This window comes from Marmota flaviventris, chromosome 6, assembly GCF_047511675.1.
Source record: "Marmota flaviventris isolate mMarFla1 chromosome 6, mMarFla1.hap1, whole genome shotgun sequence".
Taxonomy (NCBI): domain Eukaryota; kingdom Metazoa; phylum Chordata; class Mammalia; order Rodentia; family Sciuridae; genus Marmota; species Marmota flaviventris.
Genome location: NC_092503.1, coordinates 20,997,298 through 21,020,936, shown reverse-complemented (window position 1 = coordinate 21,020,936; position 23,639 = coordinate 20,997,298). Strand labels below are relative to the sequence as shown.

Sequence of the window (23,639 nt, the reverse complement as noted above, 5' to 3'; positions counted from 1 at the left end):
AGTTTTAATTTTTTTCCCCAGGAATTTCCCATTAATTCTTACCATGAATGCACTTTAAAAATTCTTCTTGTCGAGACACTAATATTATTTCATTCAGACTGTCTGGGAACATTGCTTCCTTTAAGTATGACACAGTCATTTTTGCTTCATTTAAATGATATTTCATTAATGGTTATAGGGAAAAAACAGTTCTTAATTTAGTGTGTTTGTACATGTAGAGTTATGTGTAGTGTGGAGAGTTGTGTATTTGTGTATATGCACATACAGCTTTTTATCGTTGTATATAACTGTGTTTAATGGTTAATAATCATCTTTTCACTTAAAAGGTACATATGGATCACTGTTTTCCTCTTTGGTGGCTGGCTATTTATATTACTAGTATTTAATATTTTAATTTGGGGTATACTGTTTTCTTTTATTTATTAAATATTTTAGAAAGCCATGTACTAGCAGTGTTTCCCTCCTATGTGAAATCTCATGTATTTGAAAACAAAGAAGTAATAAATAACATTTTTCGGCCATGTCAGTGTGCTCTATGCCAGTACTAACAAACTCATGCAAATAAAATTTTATGATCATTAAATGAGTGAAGATGTGAAATTATCATAGTTTAATAAAAGTTACTTTTATAGAAATTCTCAGTGTAACTTAAGATTACCACATCATTTCTTTATATCTAATAAAATGAGGTCAAATATACCTCACCTAACAGAAGTAATTAGGCCAGTCAAGCTAACAGGTGTTTTTCCAAGGGCTATTTTGTGTCTGCTTTGATTTGTTTTCCTAATAGCAGCTTTGTTGATTAGAAGTCCATTGGTGGTAGTGACTGGCAGACCCCTTGCTTCTGACAGGCTGAGCTCCCACCCACACAGGCATGCAGGGGGATGCACTGGCCCCATAACCAAGCGGTAACCAAGCCACAGGAGGCACGGGGCTCTGCCTGCTGCAGGGCTGGAACACCACCCAGAAGCCTTTCCTCCGTGTCTTATGCTGGCCTCTCCACAAGTTTTTATTTTCTGGGCTTTTCTCTGATTTTTATACCACAGCCTGCCAGGAATGGAAAGATAACCCTTCCTTAGATCTAGAACCTTCTTGGAGAGGGTTTGACTAATTGAATTAGAGCAACAGGACCCAGGGTCTTTTAGGATTGACAAGCTCTCATTGTAAGTAATGCTAAATGGAAGGGAAATCAATTCTTATAAAGGAAAGGGCAAGTGAGAAACTGTTGCCCAGAAAGATGTTCCCAACAAGCCAGAATTTATCAGATGCTTCCAGTGCGCCAGGTGCTATCCAAGCAGCCACAAGCTTGGTTCCATTTAATTTTCATAGCAGCTTAGATATGAGCACGGTCACCACCCATTTGACACAGACAAGGAGGTAGTTTGAGAGGATCAGAGGCATCCTACCACCCATGTGACAGGACTGAAACATGAACCAAGGCCTCTGTCACTACACGTGGTGCTCTTAACCACCATATGTGTTATCCTGGCTCCCTCAATGATCATTAGTGGTGAATATCTAGATATTCAGTAGAAATATGATTTTATTTCTATAGTTTACCCAGTAATAAAATACATGTGTAACTCTCTGCCTTTTTTTTCTCTGTTGCTTTTCTTTTATTGAATCATCATGCTGCTAAGTAGACTTGCTGACTGCCTACCACCCAGGAAGAAGGTGTTCAGGCAATATTAGACTTTGTCTTTTTAATTTTCATATGAAAACTTGAAGTACAAGTAATTGCTTTCAGGCCTGGAGACCACAGCCATAATTTAATTAGCTTCTCAAGTCCAAATTAGATTAGTAAAGTTGTAATGCATGAAAAAGCACAGAAAAATACTTTACTTTCTTTTCCAGTGTCTTTGTAACTACAGAGTAATAATCCTTACCAAATTAAAGTTCTGTAATATCTGTATGGTGTAATAAATTTAGTCTTTAACTATTCTGAAATATAATGAGTCACTGAGTCGGTTGAGTAATCCCATCCATTGGGCAAAAATACCAAAAAACATTTTCATGCCTGTCTATATCATAGTAATGGCGTCCCATTTAAATAAGCAAATCGATATTGCTGATGTTGAGAGCAAAGGTTAGTTTGATGGACACAGCATCCTAGATTGATTGTTCACCATCTATTATTTTCAATAATCAGTGTTACCACCACCCATAAATCACATTTGCCTCATGAAAAAGACAGCAGCAGTTTATATGTATGATTTTTATGATAAGCATCTGGAGTGTTACTTTTTTATTTAAACATAAAGAATAGGAGGGTAATAAACTCTTCCAGTGTAGTGATCTACATTTTTTGTTACTATTCCTTTTTGGTATTTTTTGAAATTTTGCTTTTTTGGTTATTGTTGCTTTTTAGTAGACAGCAGGAATCTTCCAAGAATGAATTAGAAGTTTTTACCATTTTTTAAGAAAGTGTAGTCTTAGCAGAGACATAAATTCTCTTCTTCAATTAAACTCTCCTTGCTTATTTTGTGAGTTCATAAACATAAGGCATATTTAAATTTCTTTTATAAGAATGGCCAAGTGTGGGCAGAAAGCTCCTGACTTTTGTGGCTTGGTCAACCATTAGCTACTGGGAAGCAGCCTGGTGAAAGCTGTACAGCAGTGTGACAAGAATGGGAGACTTTTAATCTAAAACTGGCTCTTGATTTCTCTTTTTTCCCTCTTTCTCCTCCTCCTCCTCCTCCTCTTTCTCTTCCTTTTTTCTTTTGTTAAGTCAAAGATGCACAAAAATCTATTAATTCATTTAACAAATGCTTCCTGAATGTTCGCCACTTGCAGGGTGGTGATCTAGGTATGGGGAATACATCAGGAATGAAGACACATTTCCTTGTCCTCCTGAAATGTACCTCCCCAGCTTCTCTTCTCTCCTTGCAATGCCACCTGCCTGCCCCTAGTGACCTGCCTGCCCCTGCCCAGCACACTAACTTGAATAATTCCAGAAACTGTCATTACTGTGCAAAAAGTTAGGGAATGTTCAGTTATAGAAAATTGTGAATTGGACCTTGAGTTGCTTGGCTATTCCTGCTCTTTTCCTGGAGGTTTATCTCCTTAAGGATCTGCCTCTGCTCCTTTTCAGCTCAACACTGCTTCATTGACTTTGGCCATCCTAACATATTTAGACTGGTTCTGTCTCCACTGACTTTCTGATCAGCAGTGCCATTTAGCTCCCTCCCCAGTGTGGTGTATGTTTCTCTCTGCACTCTACCTCCCAGCCCCATACTACCCTTAGCTCCTTGCCTTTTGATATTCGTGAAAGGTATTCTCAAAGTCTCTTTAATTTGGAGTTCTTGATTTTCCCTAAATATATCTATATTCACTTTTTTTCATTTTAATGATTTGATAAGTCCTTTGGCTTCAGAGGTAGGATCCACATTGTCTTTGTCTTATCCTTGGTGAAAGATTTTGGCTACATTATTAGCAGACTGATGCACTCTGAGTAGCCTCTTGTTATTGTCATCCTTATAATAGTAGATGAACACAATTAGAAACATTAATCAGCCGGTAGCACTTGATGGTATGCACTTGCAATCTGGCTCATGATGAGTTGTCCCCCTCGTCATACAGCCTGGGAAACAGGCAGGGTCCTCTTAAACACTGATGGAAAATAGAAGAGATTAAGTTGATCTTAATTATTTAATCAGGAAATTTGGGAAGAATGCACTTTCTGTTATTTTAATTAGAAACATCTTTTGGTTATGAAGTAATAGAGAGAAGCGAGTTGGGGGTGGGAAGTGGAGAGAGAGAGAGAGACATTGAGGGAGACAGCAAATTCAGTCTTTTCCCTTGAAGAATTTGTGTAGGCTAGTTAACTGGTTTGCTTATATGAAATATCTAGAGAAGTCTATAGGTTTTTCCAGACCTAGTAATAAAATGATAAAAGGAAGTTAAAGAAAGTGACCTTCATTGAGAGCCTGCTACTAGGTAGGTATGTACTGGGAGCTTTATAGATGTAAGCTGAGGTTCAAAAAGGCAAGAAATGTTTGTGGGGTTAGGTATTGAGTTCATATGGAACTGCATATTGTCTTGCACTAACTTACTCAGCTGTGAAAATGCTACTATTTTTGTTTGTCTTCTGATTTTTTTTTTCATCTTTTGGTGAAATACAACAGTAAGATAATAGATAATATGCAAAAAAGCAAAAGTGCAAATAAGATATTTGGAATTACCATACTTGCATTGACTTGATAAGGCTTTTTCTTCCCTTTTACAATAAAAATCTTTATCAGTGCTTTCCATGGATGTGAGAAGAAGGAAGAAAAATTAAGCAGAAAGTTTTTTTTTTTTTAAATCAAGTTGAATATTCTCAATAAAAAATAAGGCTAAAATTTGTGTTCAGTTCAAGGCCATTCAGTAACTATATGTTGAGCACATACCATTCTCTAGTCTGGATGCTGTAACACCAAGGTGGAAGAAAGAAAATATTCATGATGTTGCAATCTGTATATGGGGTAAAAATGGGAGCTCATAACCCACTTGAATCAAATTGTGAAATATGATATATCAAGAACTATGTAATGTTTTGAACAGCCAACAATAAAAAATTAAAAAAAAAAAAGATTTTAGAAACCAGGAAGAAAAGGTCAAATCAGAGGTTATACATGTCAATGCCAGAATTGAGACAATGTACAATAAAGAATCTTTATTAAAAACTGGATGATTCTAACGTATGTCTATTATTACTTCATGAGAGAAACAAACTTTCATTTGCAAACTTTAAAAAGTTTTTGCACAAGCACCTGAAGTGATTTTCTTTTGCCCTATTAAGATTTCTTTGAGATACAGAGTCTTTGCCTTTCTCCTGTGATTAATTGTAGAGGTAAAATAGGTTCTTACAGTAAAATAGTTTCCTAATATGAAAAAAATTGGGCTTCCAGTTCTTAACACTGGGCTGAGCAGGTCCCATAGCTTATCTAGGAGCAATGGAGGGGGTGGGAATGGGCTGATTCCAAGGCTGTCCTCTATTCCTGTTCCATGTTTGTTTTTCTACCTGTTTTTCAGTGAAACTTACTGTAGTATTATCCCCATGGCATAAAGAGAGCATGGCAGAAATTAATATGCACATTTGAGCAAAGAAAGGTAATTGGGCAGGAGAGAAAATGTCAGGCCTGACCTTCCTTTCTCCTCTCTTTGTTCTTTTTTCTTCTTCCTGGCATAGTTATCTATTCCCCCTTAGATGTCTTTGTAACACAGTAAAGATATGGCTGTTTAAGATCACAAAATGCAAACAGAAAGCAAATACAATATTTGTAATTTATAATATACAAATAAATCTAAATAAATAAATAATAAAAATCAAATACAATTCCACCCTCAAATTTTGGCCAGTTGAATGGGATGACCTGAAGGGAGGAGAATGAAGTGAGGTGGAGCAAAAACACCCACGCATATTCGCACACCTGCAGACATGAGCCCATGCATTTAGAGAGCTGGAACCTCTTCTGTACACAGAATTGTCAGGAAATGTATTTGTTTTTTCCTGCTGTTTCCTCTATCTCTATTATTGCTTTTCAAATGCAAATTACATTATCACTGAGCTTCATTTGCTCTCTGGCCTCTAATATTTAGCAACTGTGCTCTTCGTGGAGTTGACAAAACAACCCCTCAGTGGAAAATGCCCTGTGAGTGTCAGCGGCAGAGACCAGAGATATCAGATTATATTTTAGTAGGCTCCATCCTCCCATTAGATTTGAACCACAGGGTGACATCTATCTTTGCCAGGACTCACCTGGACAAGCTAAATCATTATCTTTTGGGGTTGGGGTCTGGGTATCAGCCTTTAATTTGTAACTAACCAACAAACCAACACTCAGTGTGGTTTCTGATAAGACCTCGATGTTAAGAAGCACTGATTTCGAGAAGAGTCTCACTCTTGCATAAAGGCCTTAGAATTTGCCAAAGAGTATTTAGAAAACTTAAAGGAAAGTTTGTCTTTTGATTTTTTTTTCCCCAAATGAACTTCACTTTTAAAGAATGCAGTCATTTCCCTTTATTTCATTTTTGTCTGTCTTTTGGGAGTTTTTTTTTTCCCCCTCCCAATTTGACTTAACTTGATATTTTACATGCTGCTTCTTTTTACGTGTTTCACAAATGTTCTGGGAAGTTTGGGTTTCATCCTGTACATTGCTGTGTTCTTGGCTTAAAATGTGCATTGAACCAAGCCTGTGGTGGTGGTAGTAGGATGCACTTTTTTTTCCAACTCAAATTGATTAGTTGATATTTTTCCTCTCTGGCAAACAGATGGTGAATTGGACATGGCGCTTTGCTTTTTTTCTGAGTAGCTGCCTGAGTGGGGATTATATAATGAATACTACAAAAGAACTGCTCAATCAAGAGATTGTACATTAAGCAGAAACAAAGATGCCACAGCCAGTGTAAGATGTTTTGTCATAGGACAAAGAAGTCGTGTGTCTCTCTCTCTGCTGGGTTATTTAATGACTTACTCAGAAACAGCTTTTACTTTATCCAAAGAAAATCACCATAATTAAGCTGTCTATCCTGAAATTGGTAGTGTATTTTTTTTTAATAACAGTCAGTGAAACACAAGTGCTTAAAATCTATTTTTAAAAAAGCCCAAGTGACTTTTTAACAAGCACAGGTGTTGCCATCAGGAATGTGACCCCTGCATCTCTCATGAGGATGCTAGGAATCACTTTCCTTCTCACATTTAGCATTTTATATTTTTATAAAATTTCTCTAAATATTCTACAGTTAGCTTTTTATTGGTGTCTTGGAGGAGTACTGATTTAACTACGGGTTGCCTTTCTTTTTTTTTTTCATTTTTTAAAAAAATTAACTTGTTATATGACAGCAGAATGTATTACAATTCATATCACACATATAGAGCATAATTTTTCATATCTCTGGTTGTACACAAAGTAGAGTCACACCATTTGTGTCTTCATACATATAGCGCAAGAATTAATGTCAAGAATCAATAAATGGGATGGATTCAAACAAAAAAGCTTCTTCTCAACAAAAGAAATAATCTGTGAGGTGAACAGAGAGTCTACAATTTGAGAGTGAATTTTCACCACACATACATCAGATAGAGCACTAATCTCTAGGATATATAAAGAACTCAAAAATCTTAACCCCCCCAAAACCCAAATAACCCAATCAATAAATGGGCCAAGGGGCTGAACAGACACTTCTCAGAAGAAGATATACAATCAGTCAACAAATATATGAAAAAATGTTCAACATCTCTAGCAATTAGAGAAATTCAAATCAAAACTACTCTAAATTTCATCACACTCCTATCAGAATGGCAGCTATTAATAATACAAACAACAATATGGGTTGCCTTTCGAATGACACGTCTTTCTTCAGAAACTTAGAATGTCTTGGTAGGTTCTGGAAATTTAGGTAGGCAAAGACATTGGTCCATCTTCTCAAACTTGACTTTTAAACAGGCAAATGTATGGTGAGGATGAAAGTTATAGATTAGGAGCGCTTGCTTCAATTCATCTTATGAAGAAGTTCATTTTACTGTGAGGTTGGATGAACTTCAGTTCATTTTATAAAACATTTTGGAGTGAAGAAGAAGCCTTGGGATTCTGACCTGTTGCCCATGTTGGGAATTTTCTCCAGGTTTCTTGGTTTCATCAAGTGATGGTTGCTTGATGCTGTTTCTCTAATTTCCTTGCTTATCTTATGCTTGAACCTATCCAGCAACAAATTATGATGCTCACTCTTCTCTTGCTCAACTCAGTTGCTAGGGGATTATGCTCATCTCTCTGTGGCTTCACACTACTTAAGCAACCCACTCCAGTTCTGTGGTTACTATACTCTCCATGGTCCATTTGATTCTCATAGAGTTATTACAGTTAAGATAATCTTAAATATAAATCTCAATGTCTTAGGATGTTCTGGAAATTTAGGTAGACAAAGACAACATTGGTTCATCTTCTCTAACTTGACTTTTAAATAGGCAGGCAAATGTATGTTGAATATTTAGGAGTGCTTGCTTCAGTTCATCTTATGAAGAAGTTCATCTTACTATGAGGTTGGATGAACTTCAGTTCATTTTATAGAACATTTTGGGGTGAAGCAGGAATTGCTGATGATACAAGATGGAAAAAAATAGAGATGGTCCCTGATCTAATGATGGTTCGATTTAAGATTTTTTAAAAAAATATTTTAAAGTTGTTGATAGACCTTTATTTTATTTATTCGTATGTGGTGCTGAGAATCTAACCCACTGTCTCATGTATGCCAGGCAAGCCTGCTACTACTGAGCCACAACTCCAACCCCAAAGTTTTTTTATTCTCATAGTGGTTGTACCCAAACAACAATTCTGTCTCTCATTTTTAGTACAGTACTCAATAAATTATGTGAATCATTCAACATCTTATTATAAAAGGCTTTGTGTTAGATGATTTTTCCCAACCACAGGTGAATGTAAGTGTTCTGAGCACATTTAATGTAGCCTATGATGAGATATGATGTTTGGTAAGTTAGGTGTATTAAGTGTGTTTTTGATTTATGATATTTTCAGCTTAGGATGGGTTTAATAGGACATCTCCTTATCATAGGTTGCATCTCTGTATGCCTTTCTGTCTTTAATTAGTCTATAGTTTACCTTGATTGTGTGTTTCTAACTACATCTCTGTTTCCAGGGCACAGTCAGGACACCATCAATCCAGTTAGACAGGAAAGAGGGCATCCTCCTTTTTCCTGAGGCCCCAGGAGCATTTAACTGTGCTGGAGACCTTTCCAACATGCATTGAAAGTGACCCTTCTGTGTGCGAGCATTCTTCTACCCTTGTCTTGCCAGTTTTCCACCTCTGTTTCTGACCTCTGGCTTTGAACTTGACTTTGATTCCTCTCTGTATCTTTTACTTCTCTTTTAGATTTGTACTCTTCCCACTCCTATCCTGTGGCTTGACCTTGCATTATGTCAATTTATTTCTGACACTCTAGAAACTGTCTTGCTCTATTACATATTTAGGATGATCCTTGTGATCTTGCTGTCTTCCTATTGAAATGTTTGTGGATAATTCTACATTTCTGGGCTAACGCAAATGCCCTTTATTAAAAATGAACTGCCAGACAGACTTAGGGATGATGAAGTGTCTAAGATATGTGATTTGTCTTTTGTTAGTTCTTTTTAGACACACAACAAATTGATTTTATTTTCTGAGAGCTTTTCTTCATAACTTACAGCCATTCTCTGCTAATTATACTTCCAATTTCTCTTGAGAATAAGAAAATGAAAGACTGTCTTTGGATTTTACATAACTAAATTTATAGAAAAGAAAAATTGTTTTCTTTCCTGAGATATCTTGTTACATTTCAGGATTTACAAATATATTAAAATTCAGAAGTCGCTGAAAACTCTAGATCATTTATTAATCAAAGTAAACATTTTCTCCTTCCTTTGAGTGTATGTTTAGGTGAATTAGTGGTGAAAATACCCTGATCATTGTAACCTTGTCTCTATATACTCTGGTAGTAACCCATCGAAAGGTGAAATTTGCCCTTGGCCTTAAAGAATGTACAATTGGTCAGACAACTCAACTACCAACTACTATTCCTTTCTTGTTTGTTTATTTGTTTGTTTGTTTATTCCAATCTCAGAATTGACTCCGGAGGAGAGAGCCCAGAAGATTGCCAAAGCCATGCGTAAGCAGTCTTCTGAAGTCAAAGAGAAGTGGGAAAGTCTAAATGCTGTCTCTAGCAACTGGCAAAAGCAAGTGGACAAGGCCTTGGAGAAACTCAAAGACCTGCAGGGTGCCATGGATGACCTGGATGTGGACATGAAGGAGGCAGAGGCCGTGCGGAATGGCTGGAAGCCAGTCGGTGACTTGCTCATTGACTCACTGCAGGATCACATCGAAAAAACCATGGTCAGCATTGCTGCTTTTGACAAAGAATTTTTAAAGAATGTTTTATTATCAAATATAACACAAATAGAGAGAGCCAGGTAGATGAACTGTTATAAGGGAGTTTTAAAGGCAACACCACTGCAACCCCAACCCAGGTTGAATTGTGACAGATGTTTTCCACATAATTGCTTGTAGTCTGAACCCTTCCCTCAGTAACCTCGGAGGTGACTTTTGTGATAATTTACTTTAAAAAAAAAAAATGCATTTTCACCAACTGTTCGTCCCTAAACAGTGTGGATTAGGTATACTTGCTTTTTTAAAAAGTATTTTTCAAGTTCCTTTTAATGTCCAGATTAACCCTTTCTTCCTTTTTTTCCTTCACTTCCAGTTTATTTGTTGAAGAAACAAATATTTGCTTTGTAGTGTTGCTCACTGCCTGATTCTGCAAGATTGTATCCACGTGGTATGCCCCGTGGCTTCCTCTACTCCGTATTTCCTGGGAACTGGTAGTTGGATTTAGAGTTTAATCAAAAACATGCAGTTTTACTGGAAATTCTCATCTATAAATTTTATCTTATTGTCTCAGTATATTAATGAAGGATGAGTTTAGCTATAATTCCATTCATTGTTAGGAATGCCCAGGTAAGATGTTAGACCCACAATCTACCCTTTGGTTCCCACATTCTAGAACATCTCCAGAGAAAAACATAATGAAGTTTAGAAGAGACACAAATAACAGATTTAGAGTGTAGTAAGTTTTGTAGTGATATATTAAACTATATGTTAGGTAGTCATGAATCAAATCAAAAGATAAGACAAGGAAAACTTAAGTGTTCCTCTAACAATGTCCAGTACACATGGAATTTTTATTGCAAAAAGTACATGTCTTTTGTGCATAGATATTGGAAGACATTCTTCCTTTATATACATGTGGCTGAAAGAAAGAAGATCTGAAAAATCAAATGAATACTTAAGCAAATTATATAAGTAAATACATGTCTCTGTAGACAAAAGGATAACAATAGCTAGCATTTATCAAGGCTTACTATGTGCCAAGAATTGTTCTTAGCCAATTTACATATGTGTCTTTTTTAATCTTTATACCAACCCAAGGAGACAGTTGTTATTATCATGCCTATTTTATAGATAACAAGCTGAAGGTAATTGCTCAAACTGAATATAGCTATGAGGTAGTAGTTCTCATGTGTTTTATTTGATTTTTTGCTGTTGTTCTACTCTTTTCATTTCAAAGACCTCTCTCATACTAATGCAGTTTAAACACAAAATTGACAGACTATTTGAATTTAAAGTTCTAAAAGTTACATAGTAAATTTTAAACATAAAAAATAGTTATGATGTTTGCTACTTTTCAATGTAGTTATATTAAGTGTCCACCTATCCTGAATTAAATAGACCTCTTCCAACAACCTTAGTGTCCTAAAACCATTTCCATAAATGGATATAAGTTTAAAAGAATATACTGAAAACACAGCCATTAAGATAGTTCCTCTGGAAATTGCACAATTCTTTTATTGTTATAGATGGTTTAAGAATTAGAAATCCTTAAGTCAGTGGTTTCTAAAAATGTATATTTGTTGCACATATTTTAGAGCAGGAATTTACCCATTTGAATTTGAAAGTTTCAGTGTATAAGACACAATGATAGTGTTGGAGGAAAAATAAAAATTGCATCTGGAATTATTACAGTCCCCAAAGTTTGGGAGTTGTAAATCTTATTTGTTTAAAGGAATTAACCCACCTCTATATCCAAATCCTTTTGTTCAAACCTCCATTTACATGGAAAAGCTAGAGAAGAAACAGTTAATATTTTAATTGAAAGAAGTACACTGTGGATTAAAATATTTTGCAATCTTATTAGGAGGAAAGAAAATAAGAACTCATTAAGTGTCATTAAGCCAAATAAAATAAATCCAACATCTGTGATATTTTACAGGTTCTTAAAGTGTACCCCGAATACTGTTAAAGCTACAGCCGGAGAAAAATAAGTACTGATTATTGCTAAATATTATAAAATATGTCAAAGCAACTGGATACCAAAATCTTTGGGTATAATCAAATAATTTCAACACCCTAAAATTGTCCTTAATCATTCTTGTTTGCAGAATATACACCTTCCACCAGGAGACGGTTGAGATTCACACCTGCCAACAAGCTGCAGTTAGCACCTTTGATACTGGCAGATGTTTCTGTTTTTATAGCAAGGAGGGCCACATAGACTCTTATTCTCTTATAGGAAAAGTGCCGTCAAAACATGATAAATTGGTTCTTTATCCTAGAACACATGGCATTTCTGAAAGCATTTACAACTTGTTTTATTTCAAGCCCTTTAATTTGGAAACTCTTAAAAAGCAAAAGATAAACTTTCTTGATAAAAGAGTCCTCTTGGTCATAAAACAAAACCCAAAAAACCTTGTTTGTCAAAGTTCTTTTCATGTTCTCACTTCCAGATTGCTGTAGAAAAACATTATTAGAGAGGAAACACTTAAACTCTTTATTGTTCTTTCAGATTTAAAACACCTGTCTTAAAGTTATAATCTATTTTTTAAAGCCCTTTATTACCTCTTGAAATAAAGCTAGTTATTGGTTAAAATTATATAAATCTCAGACTACTTTCTAGATATTCATTGGTAATCTTTGATACCTAAAAATGAGGAGACATTGATTTAAAAAGCTGATTCCATTTCTGAAGTCTTCCAAGGTATCCATGGAGAGAATACTAATATACAAAGTAAACATCATGACTGGAGGAACCCAGTTTCTCTAGCGTTTCCATGTAAATGGAGGTTTGAGTCCCACAATTTTTTCAAATAGAATCTTAGAGGAACCCTAGGCCTCTTGTGATTCCAGATTGAAAAAGTTGCCTTTCCCTACCGTCACCCACACTTCCCCTGTCCCATACTTCAGTATTAATTGTAAATTCTTTATGGAACTATAAGGCCTCTCTTACCATACGACTGCTTTTCTGCTAATTTAACTGTAATATGTGCCTCTAACTCTGTGTGCACATTCTGTCATCCATGAAAGACCAGCATCTGCAGGAATAGACAAAAACTGCCACAGAACTCCTTCTCTTTCAGTACTGCCGTAATTCACCTGTCTTTTGTGAATTCTCCTGCTTTTTATATATTGGTGTATGTAGGGTTCTGGCCATTTCTCTTGGGACTCTGAAGACCCAAAGAACTGGCAAAACCTAAATAATTTCATTTTAAATTGATAAAAATGAAGCAGTTGTGGAAATTGATTAAATTATGTGGGGAAACTAAAGGAGGATGAGTTATTTCAACAAAGTCTGCTGTGCAGAATTTTGAGAATCTGAATCTTCATCATTGATGGTAAAAATTACTTTCCTCCTGCTCAGCATTTTCCATGAGGGCTTATCTCCTACTTTCAGGAAGAAACATTGGAGGGTCAGAGTACACTTTTTACCTGCTATTTTCTTTTAAAGTATTTTTAGTTCAAAATATGTCAAAGTAGCATGTTTTGGGGTGGCATGATGTAGAACGGGGGAGTTATGGAAGGTAACAAGAAAAAGCTTGAAAGAGAGAAGAAAAGAGGGAAGGAGGGAAGAAAGTTTTCTTTTTATAAGTACCAGGAAGAAGCTGAATTAAGACTGTAGTGTTAACAAATCTTTATATTCTTCAGAACACTTTGATTTTTTAATTTTATTTTATTAAGTCAACTTCGAGTGGCAAAGGAAAAAATAAAAAAAAAAAAGCCTTCATAATTACATGCCTGTAAGGAGAGGGAAATGGAGATGTGATAAAACCAGAGGACTAGTGCTAATAGATGCTTATTACACCAGAATTAAAATGACACAGCTCTTTTCACTATTCTGTACTGGCTTAATCTCACCTCACATATCATTTTTGGAGGCCTTTATCAATAGAAATGAATTCTGTCCTCCTGCATTGCAAGTCTTGGGCCAAATGCTGTTCCAGACAAGCTTCTCTTTCTTTGCTGGAGGCAGTAAGTGCTCTGATAAGGGTTGATATTCAAATGTTTAACAATTCTTTCAGTATGGCCTTAGACAATCAAAATGGCCCACCCTAAACCCGAATTTGTGTGTTTGCTCATAGTCTTGAGTTCAAGAGACCAGAGAGAATGTTCCAAGAACACAGGAAAGGGGTCTTTAGGAAAGGCTGTAGAGGGAGAGGCCTAAGAATTTTCCTGAGGGGTAGAGGACCTAGGATGAGTCTTTAAAAGGATCCACAGGACCTTGTGACTTATTGGGAAAGGGGAATGTAACATAGAAGTAGGTGTGATTGTGTGGAAAATGGAGAAAAACCTTCTCATTATTTGTTCTCAAAGACAGTCATTGCTCCAGAATTCCTTTTCTTCCCCTGTTCTCATACATCCCTGACACCTACACCTATTAGCTCTCTCTGCTGTGCTCAGAGAGCCAGCTGTCAGTTCTAGGACTCATTTGCCTCTTTTCCTATCTGCTCTGCTCCTCTTGCCCGCCACCAATCACAGACAGTGGCTATCCACGACCGTGAAAGGGACAGAACCTACTTCTGCAGTGTGGACTGGGCATGGGCTTTGATCAGGAAAGTTGTTTTCACTGACCTTCTAACTTAATTATAAGTGAAAACACATTGAAATTAACTTACTGAATCAGCTGAAGAAAATATTGTCACCATATTAAAATAGAAAGGAGGGGTACGAAAGAAAATGAAAGATACAATTTAGACCAGAAATTAGTAAAGTAGACAATAAAGGCAAACATCTTCCATTCAGATTTACATTCAATAAAGACTATGAAGCAAATGCATAATCATCTACATGAGGTTGCATTATAATTTTCCCCTTCGCACACATATTGAAAGGCTCTGTGTTATAAAGTGTGACTCTGGCGGGTCATTCGAGTTACTGAAGACCTGAATAAGTCGCTGTTACTTACTGGGCAACTCCAGTTGACAGATCTGATCGGGCCTTACCATTGTCTGTGATAGAAAGTTGGAAACTCTAGCTTTTGTTATAGTCTTTTCCAATGATGTATTTTTTTGTGTGTGTGTTTGTTGGGGGGGGTCTGTTTCTTCCAGGCATTTAGAGAAGAAATTGCACCAATCAACTTAAAAGTTAAAGCAGTGAATGATTTGTCCAGCCAACTATCTCCACTTGACCTGCATCCATCTCTTAAGATGTCTCGCCAGCTGGATGACCTTAATATGCGATGGAAACTTTTACAGGTATCACCTTATCCTCTTCATGATACAGCTTGCAACCTGGGTTCTCTTTAAACCCCACCTCACATTCCACCGCATCCTGTCATCTCTCTCTTGATGGTATCTGATAATGAATTGAACAAGTGAGAACATCAAGAATTTGTCTTTCGGTATCTTGAATCCAAGCACCTCATTTATGTATGAATATAGATTTTAATACAATTTTTATGTGCTTTCCATATGGTATTTATAGAGAATTGTATAGGATCAAATAAATCACAGTTATTGGAATCTATAGAAGGCCACAGAAATATTTTCCCTAGAATGGTTCATAAAGAGTAATTTCTCTTACCTTAATTTTGTATTATTTTTCTTTTGAAAAATTAAGAAAGCTTTCATTCTTTTTCTTTTGACTGGTTTGCTATTTAGGTATCATGCATTAGTTTTTCCAGATAGCACATTAAAAAAAAAAAAAAAACTTTAGCTCTTAGAGCTGAGCTGTTCTATTGCAGTTGTTTTAATGGCTTTAGACCTTACTTGCTCATTTTAGATTTAATTACCACAGACACCTCTTTTGAGCGTCCCTAGGTATCACCATTGGCAAACCACTATACAACTCTACATGCCAATTAAGAATTTATGGCTCAGTCTTGGTGCACTGTGTTACATTTAGTGGCCAGTCCCCAGAAATCATAATAATCACATTTCCCCTCTGAAAATTAGTAGGTTAATATGAGTATAAGATTGGAGAAATAATTCTTACTAATTTTTTGTGTAGTCTGGGCCTAAAGTATCTAACAACATGAGCATGTAATTTCAATGCATTTTATTTGAAAGGTATAATATAGTATAGTAGGTTTCTTCTATTAATTCAAACATCAAAATACCCAATGGTTTGCTTTTTTTTTAATGTAATTGAAGAGGTAAGAAATGAGTGTGCAGTTTTTCACAGACTTTTCTATGTTCACAAAAAGTGTTAATAATCTGGGATTAGTAAGACAAAAATCAATTAAACTCATATGTGCTCACAGAAATGTTTGACCTTTATTCTTTTTTCTTCTGCTCTATTTCTGTAATTCATTATCTTCATGTGCAGAGTCCTGTAACCCATCATGATTCACTTCTCATTCTGTTTCTTTTATGGGTGTATGTTATGTTTTAAAAAGAGCATTCTTTTTAAAGAATGCTCTCTCTTTCCTGTGATCCTGGTAACTGCTAGAGCTTGGATGTTAGTTGTAGGTTGGATAAGAAGAGAAAAAGGTATGCTAGCAGTTTGTGTTGTTAAATTTCAGGAATAACATCTTTACTCAGAAAGTATGTCTTTTGATTTTTTTTTTTTATCTTAATAAAGTACATTCTAAAGCATTTTAAATAACTAACCAGGAGAAACCAAAGCTGCCCACTGAGACACACACACACAAGTTGCCCACTAATAACAGCTGACTTATTCAGGTCTTCAGTATAAGCACAAGTTTCATTTAAAGGCAGCTGAAAATAAGGTTGTCAATCTACATGGATCAGCTGACTAGCACTGCATAGGCAAAGAACAGGGAAACAGAAATAGAAATGTCAGTAGGCTGTGTGCAATTGTTATTGATATGCGTTTAATTTCTCAGTATAACAACTTTGCTTTTTTACAATGTGGAGAACTAATGGTAGACTCTGGGCAAGCATAGAGAACATCAGTCTACTGGTATCTATTCCCAGGTAGAAATGATCAGATGTAAACTTTTCAGAAAATCAGAAGACATTCCATACTTACCTTCTTTATGTTTTGTGTTTCTTTTCTTTCATTTCACTCAGTCATTCATCTCTCTATTGTCTGCATACATATCTATCCATCTATTTTTTCCTGTTGGAGTACTGTAGGCTTCTTTTTAATTTGCTTTCCATATTACTTTTTACCATTTTTTAAAAATAAAAGACAGATGAGTAGTCTCTGATCCCATAACCATACCTTGACTTAAGGTGCCTTAGAAGCTTCATATGGCCTGAGAAGGGTTAGCCTAACAGGGCATGGATTCTGGCACCAGATGACCAGAGTATGAATGCTAGCATTGCCACTTGCTATTTTTAACTTCTTGGATAAGTCTTTGTGTCTCAGTTTCTTCATTTGTAAAATGGTAACAAAAGAATACTTATCTAATATGTTTTTTTTTGAGAGAATCAAAAGGGTTTATTCATAGAAATTGCTTGAAAGAGTACCTGGCATTAATAACTGTTACTAGAGACCAGAAGTTGATGGTCATACTGTTATTTTGATACCAGAGGTAGAGAAGGAATCTACATAGTCAGTAATATCTTGGATGATAGCATCATTTACTGTAGTACTTAAATCAAGAATATTATTAAAGACATTGTCTTAAAATCAAGTTATTTCATCTAGCTTGTGTGTGTTTTTGTAGGTCTCTGTGGAGGATCACCTTAAACAGCTTCAGGAGGCCCATAGAGATTTTGGACCATGCTCTCAGCATTTTCTCTCTAGTAAGTACTAATAAATTTGAGTGATCGTTAATTGAATGAATTAGCATATTCTTCCACTTTCACTGGAGAAGTCATGTTCTTTTGTTAGGTAAGGAGATATTATCACTAATTAAGGTGTTATTTATTGCTTATTATTTGTTACAGTGTGATGATAACTGTTAGATAGTTGAAGGGAAACACAAATGAGTTTGTTTCTAGATATGGTTTTGCACCTGGCCATTTGTTATGATAAGTAATATAGTATTATGTCACCATTGTTTTGACAAGTGCAAAGATTAGGACCTTTTCACACAAAAAATCCACTTTTATATTTTAAGATATTAATGATTTTTTTCCTTCATAAAAGTGCTTATTGGTTTAAATCACACCTGTAACTTTTAAAGTTACAAAAAAAATTCTCTATAAATCTTTAAATGAGAATATTTTGGTTTATTAGACTTGCTGCATTCATACTCAGCTATTTTTCTGGACAAGTATTACGATTTAGCAAAGCACATATGTAGATTTTTATGAAATAGTCTCCAGCTGGAATTTTCAATTTTATGTACAGTCCATGAGATCTTAAATAAATAATCTGAGCTCGTATTTTATTTATTATTCACTGCTGAGGATACTAAAGAGTCTAGAATTTAGAGTTACCCAGATTGAGTTTAAATATTCATTCTGCCTTTTATAAGACCTGTGAATTTCTGAAAGTTCATTTCTTGGTCTTAAAATACCAATATCTATCCTCTGATTAACTTGAGAATTAAATGAAAAAGCATATCAAGTTACACAAAGAAGCTAGCCCAGTTCTTGGCACAAATGCTTTCAGTAAATATTAACTCCTTTTCTTTCATTTCCTTTGGCAAATATATGTAAGAAAGCAATTTGTTTAATTCCATTTGAGTAAAGTTTAAAACTGAGGGCAAAGAGTGTTTCTCAATTATGACAACTTCTTTATATCAATAACCACAGAGAAAAATGAAGTATAATTCCATGTCTCAACTAAATTGATTACATTTGTATTTCCTCTTAATCCTTTTTACTGCTTTAATTCAGATTAGAGGTAGGCCTCTTCTGTCACAATTGTGAGACTCTTCCTCAGACATTCACACACACCCCTCTTTAGCTTCTCAAAGTTGAGCCGTGAGGTATTCCATCTTTGATCAATGTGTAGTTCTTCCTGGTATTCTGGGTCAGGATGCGTTTTTTAGTTTGACTATCATCAGTATTGATAATATAAATAAATTTTTACAGTATACTCATTAGGTACTAAGCACTCCAGGTTTCTTAAACTTAATAGCATATAAAACACAAAATTAAAGGGGAATTGACAAAAATAATTGAGACTGTAAATTCTAAAGATCAGTTATCTGTTTACATTAATGAAACCCTACATTTTCACCTCGTACCCACTCTTTCATTAAAGAAATTAAGCTCACATTCTTTAAGAAATGAAATATTGAGAAATTCAAGCACATGGCCTTTTATTGTCTAGTGCTGATGGTCCCAGGAAATGGAAGTTACTCAAATCAAAACAATTATTATAATGAATGGAGAAGTATAAACAAAATCCTAATTAGTAAATTTTATAATTATTATCCCTTGCTGTTTACAATCTTTGGCTTTATTATATTTCTTGGAGTTTAGCCACTGTTATAAAAGAAGCCTTTCTAGTTAGGCACAACAGAAAAACTGACCCATTAGCCTGGTGCCAACACTGAAATGAGGTTGGCGCTAATGAGAAACTTAATGTACCTAGTTCCTCATTTTCATCCCCTTTTTGTACTTTCATGGACTCTGTTGGAGAAGGGAGTGCTTACGTGTATAAAGAGGAAGAAAACCTGCTGGACTAGTATTCAGAAGTATTGAGGTCCCATCTGAGCTCCACCCTGTGTTTCATAGTTAACACTCATTGGAAAGTTATTTTACTTTGATGAGCTTAGCTCCCTATCACATGGGACTTTAATATGTATCTTGCTGGCTTTTCCAACAAAAGATAGGTTTGAAACTGCTTAGCAAAGTTTAGAATGCTATATATTTGTAAGCTATCAATGTAATATGAAAGTCAGAAAAAAAAATCATCGGGACAACTGACTACATGAAGCTCTAGTGATATTTAATCAAATTGTATTTGATTTTATTTACTAGTTCACTTAGCAAAATCCTTTCATAGTTCAAGATTCACATGTGTTACTGTTCTTCAATAAGTCATAAAATAATTGGTTTTGGTTTAGTGTAGGAAAAACAGTTTTTATAAATAAAAAGTAAATGGAATTGTAAAAAAATTAAGCAACTCAGTTCAAAGACATACAATCTCAATCATAGTAATTTTTGCTGCAAAAGTAGAAGACCATGCTTTCTGTGCATTTCAGATGATAAAAAGTATTTGTACTTCTGCTCAGATGATTGCTTGGGTTCTTTACAACCCTTTGCCTATTTTTATTTTTCCTTTATGTCATGTATCTGAATTTGTTTAAGTGCCATCTGTATCCAATAACCATGCCTGTGATCATGATGCAAAGTAAAGAATATTGTTAGTGATCTGGAAAAGTCAGGCTGGAGAAATCTAGTTGGGATATATAAATCTAGTCTGAATATAAAATGTATACATTTTCCAGATGGCACTAAGTTTTAAAGTATAGTGATTACAAACAATAAAACCTGAGTTTTGAGGAAGTATTTTTATCCACAAATTCAGTTAGTTGGAATTAGAAATTGAAGTGGTGTTGTTTCTTCCCTCACTTCAAATGAATCTCAGAACTGTTCTGTTGGCTTAGTGCATTTCTTAATTATAGATATTCAGCTCAAACACCAAAGCTGATCACATTGGATTTGCTGTAAACTGTATTCAGTTGCTTTTCATTAAGGTGAGAGGCTTTTGCGTCACCTGTGTTTCCAATCATCTCCCTTTGTTTCCTCAGCTTCAGTCCAGCTGCCGTGGCAAAGATCCATTTCACATAATAAAGTGCCCTATTACATCAAGTAAGTTGATTTTAATTCTCCTTTATGATACCAAGACAATAAAGTTTTATTGATAACATAAGAGGTGCCCCCTATAACTTTGAAAAACGGAATTCAGTTCTGTTATCTGAAGGAAACTAATAATATATTTAATATTTGAAGGAAATCAGTTTAAAAATCGGGTGATATTTGTCCTTGGTTAGGTTTTCTTTGTCTTCAGGAAATTTCATCTGCATTAGTTAAAGCTCATCATTTTTTGTTGTCAACATAGCTTCTCATTTCTTTGTATCATTTCTTCTTCTTATGTGATATTTTATATATTTTGTTTAATTTACTCAGCATCTTAGTAAGACTTCATCCTTGGCTTAATCTGTATAGTGTATAAGACAGAACAATGCAATACTACTTCTGTAAACCCTTTAAGTGCAAGTTGGTAAAGCAATTAACTTACAGTGTAATACAGAGAGGTTTCATAGCTGACCTTATTTTGTGTGTAATGAGAACTGCATCATAATTGTGAGAATGCACTTTATCAGGAGGCAGTTGTGTCTCAGATTACGTGTGTGACTTCAGGCAAGTTGGGAAAAAATCTCTGTGCCAAGTTTCCTCTGCATCATTTCCAAAACAGGATGCAGTATCCCCAAAATCCATGCCAATGCTAGTAATGTACATTTCTGGAATTACTCTTCCTGAAAAAATTTGTGTGTAAAGTCAATCTTAGTGAAATGGTATTTGGTAATGAGTCTTTTCTTGTAGTGTGAAATATGTTGTCAGGTTTTAAAAAAAAAGAACTGTGGCCATAACATTTAACAAATATAATAAGCAATGTATGCTACATTATCTTGTGGCATTTTAATATTTTTATTTTTTTTAAGCACAATATATGTATTGTAGCTGTGATGAATTTGAGAACAAAGGTATCAAACCAGTTGATGGGTGTCCAAGTTGTATAAGCATGAATGGAAAGAAGTTAGAGGCTGGGCAAATTGGCATATCTTTATTGAGAGCAGGTGTGATAATCGAATTCAAATGAAAAACTTAAAAAAAAAGTTTACATTTGTTTTCCGAATGATGATGATGATGATAGTAATAGTATTAGAGAACTTTAATTTGCTCAGGCAATTATTGACTTGAACTGAATGATACAGGTTTACATATATATCTGAGGCAAGCTCAGTGATGCCTGCCTATAATCCCTGCAATTCACGATGCTGAGGCAGGAAGAGTGCAAATTCAAGGCCAGCCTCAGCCATTTAGTGAGGCCTTAAGCAACTTAGTGAGACCCTGCCTAAGTAAAAAATAAAAATAAAACCCAGTGATATAGCTCAGTGGCAAAGTGTCCCTGGGTTCAACCCCTTATACCACCCCACCCCCCCACCCCCGCGCAAAAAATGATATAAATCTAAGGCAGAATAATACCCCTCTCCCAAAAGGTTCCCACATCCAATCCCTGTGAATGTTAGGTTGCATAGCAGGGGAGAATCCAGGTTTCACATCAGCTGAAGAATTACAGAGCTTATCCTGATAGACGAAATGTAATCATAGGGCCTTTGAAAGTGGAAGAGAGAGGTAGGAGTCAAATCTCAGAGAGAGATTTGAAGATGCCACTTTGCTGGCCTTGAAGATGGAGGAAGTAGAATATGAACCTGGCAATGCAGGCAGCTTCAAGAAGTTGGAAAAGGCAAGGAAATGGGAATCATGTAGAACCTCTGGAGAGGAACATTTTGCTAGTTATGATTTTACACATGGAGACTTTATTGTGGCAGCAATAAAAAACTAATTCTTGTACTATATAAAATCTAGATGCATATGCAAATTTATTAGAATTAATTAATTGGTTCAATTCCTAGAATCCTCTATCATCTTATTTTTTAAAAATAAAAACTTGATCTAGTAAGATAGATTTTTGTTTTTTACTAAAGAAAATATTTAACCTTAAATATCTTTCTTGCTTATGTTTTATACAATAAAACATTTGATTTTCTATTTGATTTAGGACTTTCAAAGTCCAACCTTAATGTTAACTCCTAGTATAAGGGATATCTGTATGTCTGATCAGTTTTATATGGCTGAGGATTAAATAGTGTATGTCAGAATTTCTCTAATTCACAATGTTTATAAATTCAATAGGATCTTGTAAGGTTTATTCTTGATCAGCCTGTGAGTTCTCATCAGGCACTTGGTACACTCATGAGTTCCAATCCATCATTAAAAGTTAGTTTATCTGACATCTTATTGGCTAGAGCTACAACCAGGTTTGGAATATATATGTTTAACACAAGGATGCTCAATATTTTTATGATGACCTTTAGAACTAAACCATCCTAAAATATCTTCTACATCCTCAGCAAATGATTGAATTTTCTTAAATATATATACTTTCAGTGTTAAATGATGTCTTTTCAATGTTCAAATATTTCAAAAATTTTCCCATCTCTATAGAGCAAACTTTCCTGTTTTTATAAAACTTATTTAACCAGGATCTTTTATTGCTTGTTCTTTTGTATAACATAATAGTTTATTTCCTCATAAAGAAGAAACATCACAATTAGGTGGTAGAGTTATAAAAGCCAGTATTTCTACATGAAGAATTGTTTTTGAAAACAAAATTTAATTTCTAAATAAACTAATGAATGAAAATGAAAGGCTTTTAATATACATTTTCTTTCTTTGTTTTTTGGCATGGCTGCACAAGTGAGTTGAAGAAAAATGTTAAAAAGAAATTAAGCATGATTGCCATGCAGTTGGAATTTCCTGGAAAAATTTTAGTATATTAATTTGGCCAACCAAAAAGTAATTTTCAAGTAGAAGTATTAGATGTTTACAATGTTTTGTTTTGTTTTTATTTGTTGGTTGCTTGCAGTCCTGGGGATTGAATCCATGGCCTCACTATGCTAGGCAAGCACTCTACCACTTAGCAGACCTCAGCTCATTTTCAATGTTTAAATACACACTTTTGTAAATGTGCTGTAATGCTAGAGTATAGTAAAAATGTTGAAAGGAAAAAGAGGGCAAATTATTTTAATTTTAATTTTACAGATTTGTTAAAATATACTTTGGTGGCTTCCCAATGCATTTCTCTTTTTTTCTAGGTAATTTTTATTAGTATTTTAAGTATAATTAAGTATATTAAGTGTAATACAGAGAGTGATTCCATGACTCATTTTTAGAAAATGATAA

The 23,639-nt window shown here is 34.9% G+C and overlaps 1 protein-coding gene across 5 annotated transcripts in view; it reads left to right on the top strand.

Annotated features, from left to right (window-relative positions):
• Positions 1-23,639, top strand: part of Utrn (utrophin) — a 515,075-nt gene that overhangs the window by 405,287 nt on the left and 86,149 nt on the right. For all 5 annotated transcript variants that reach the window (XM_071612949.1, XM_071612948.1, XM_071612950.1 and 2 more), the window contains 4 exons: positions 9,596-9,864; positions 14,907-15,053; positions 17,435-17,513; positions 20,420-20,480. In XM_071612949.1, coding sequence (XP_071469050.1) covers positions 9,596-9,864; positions 14,907-15,053; positions 17,435-17,513; positions 20,420-20,480 — 556 coding nt within the window. The remainder of the gene's footprint in view (positions 1-9,595; positions 9,865-14,906; positions 15,054-17,434; positions 17,514-20,419; positions 20,481-23,639) is intronic.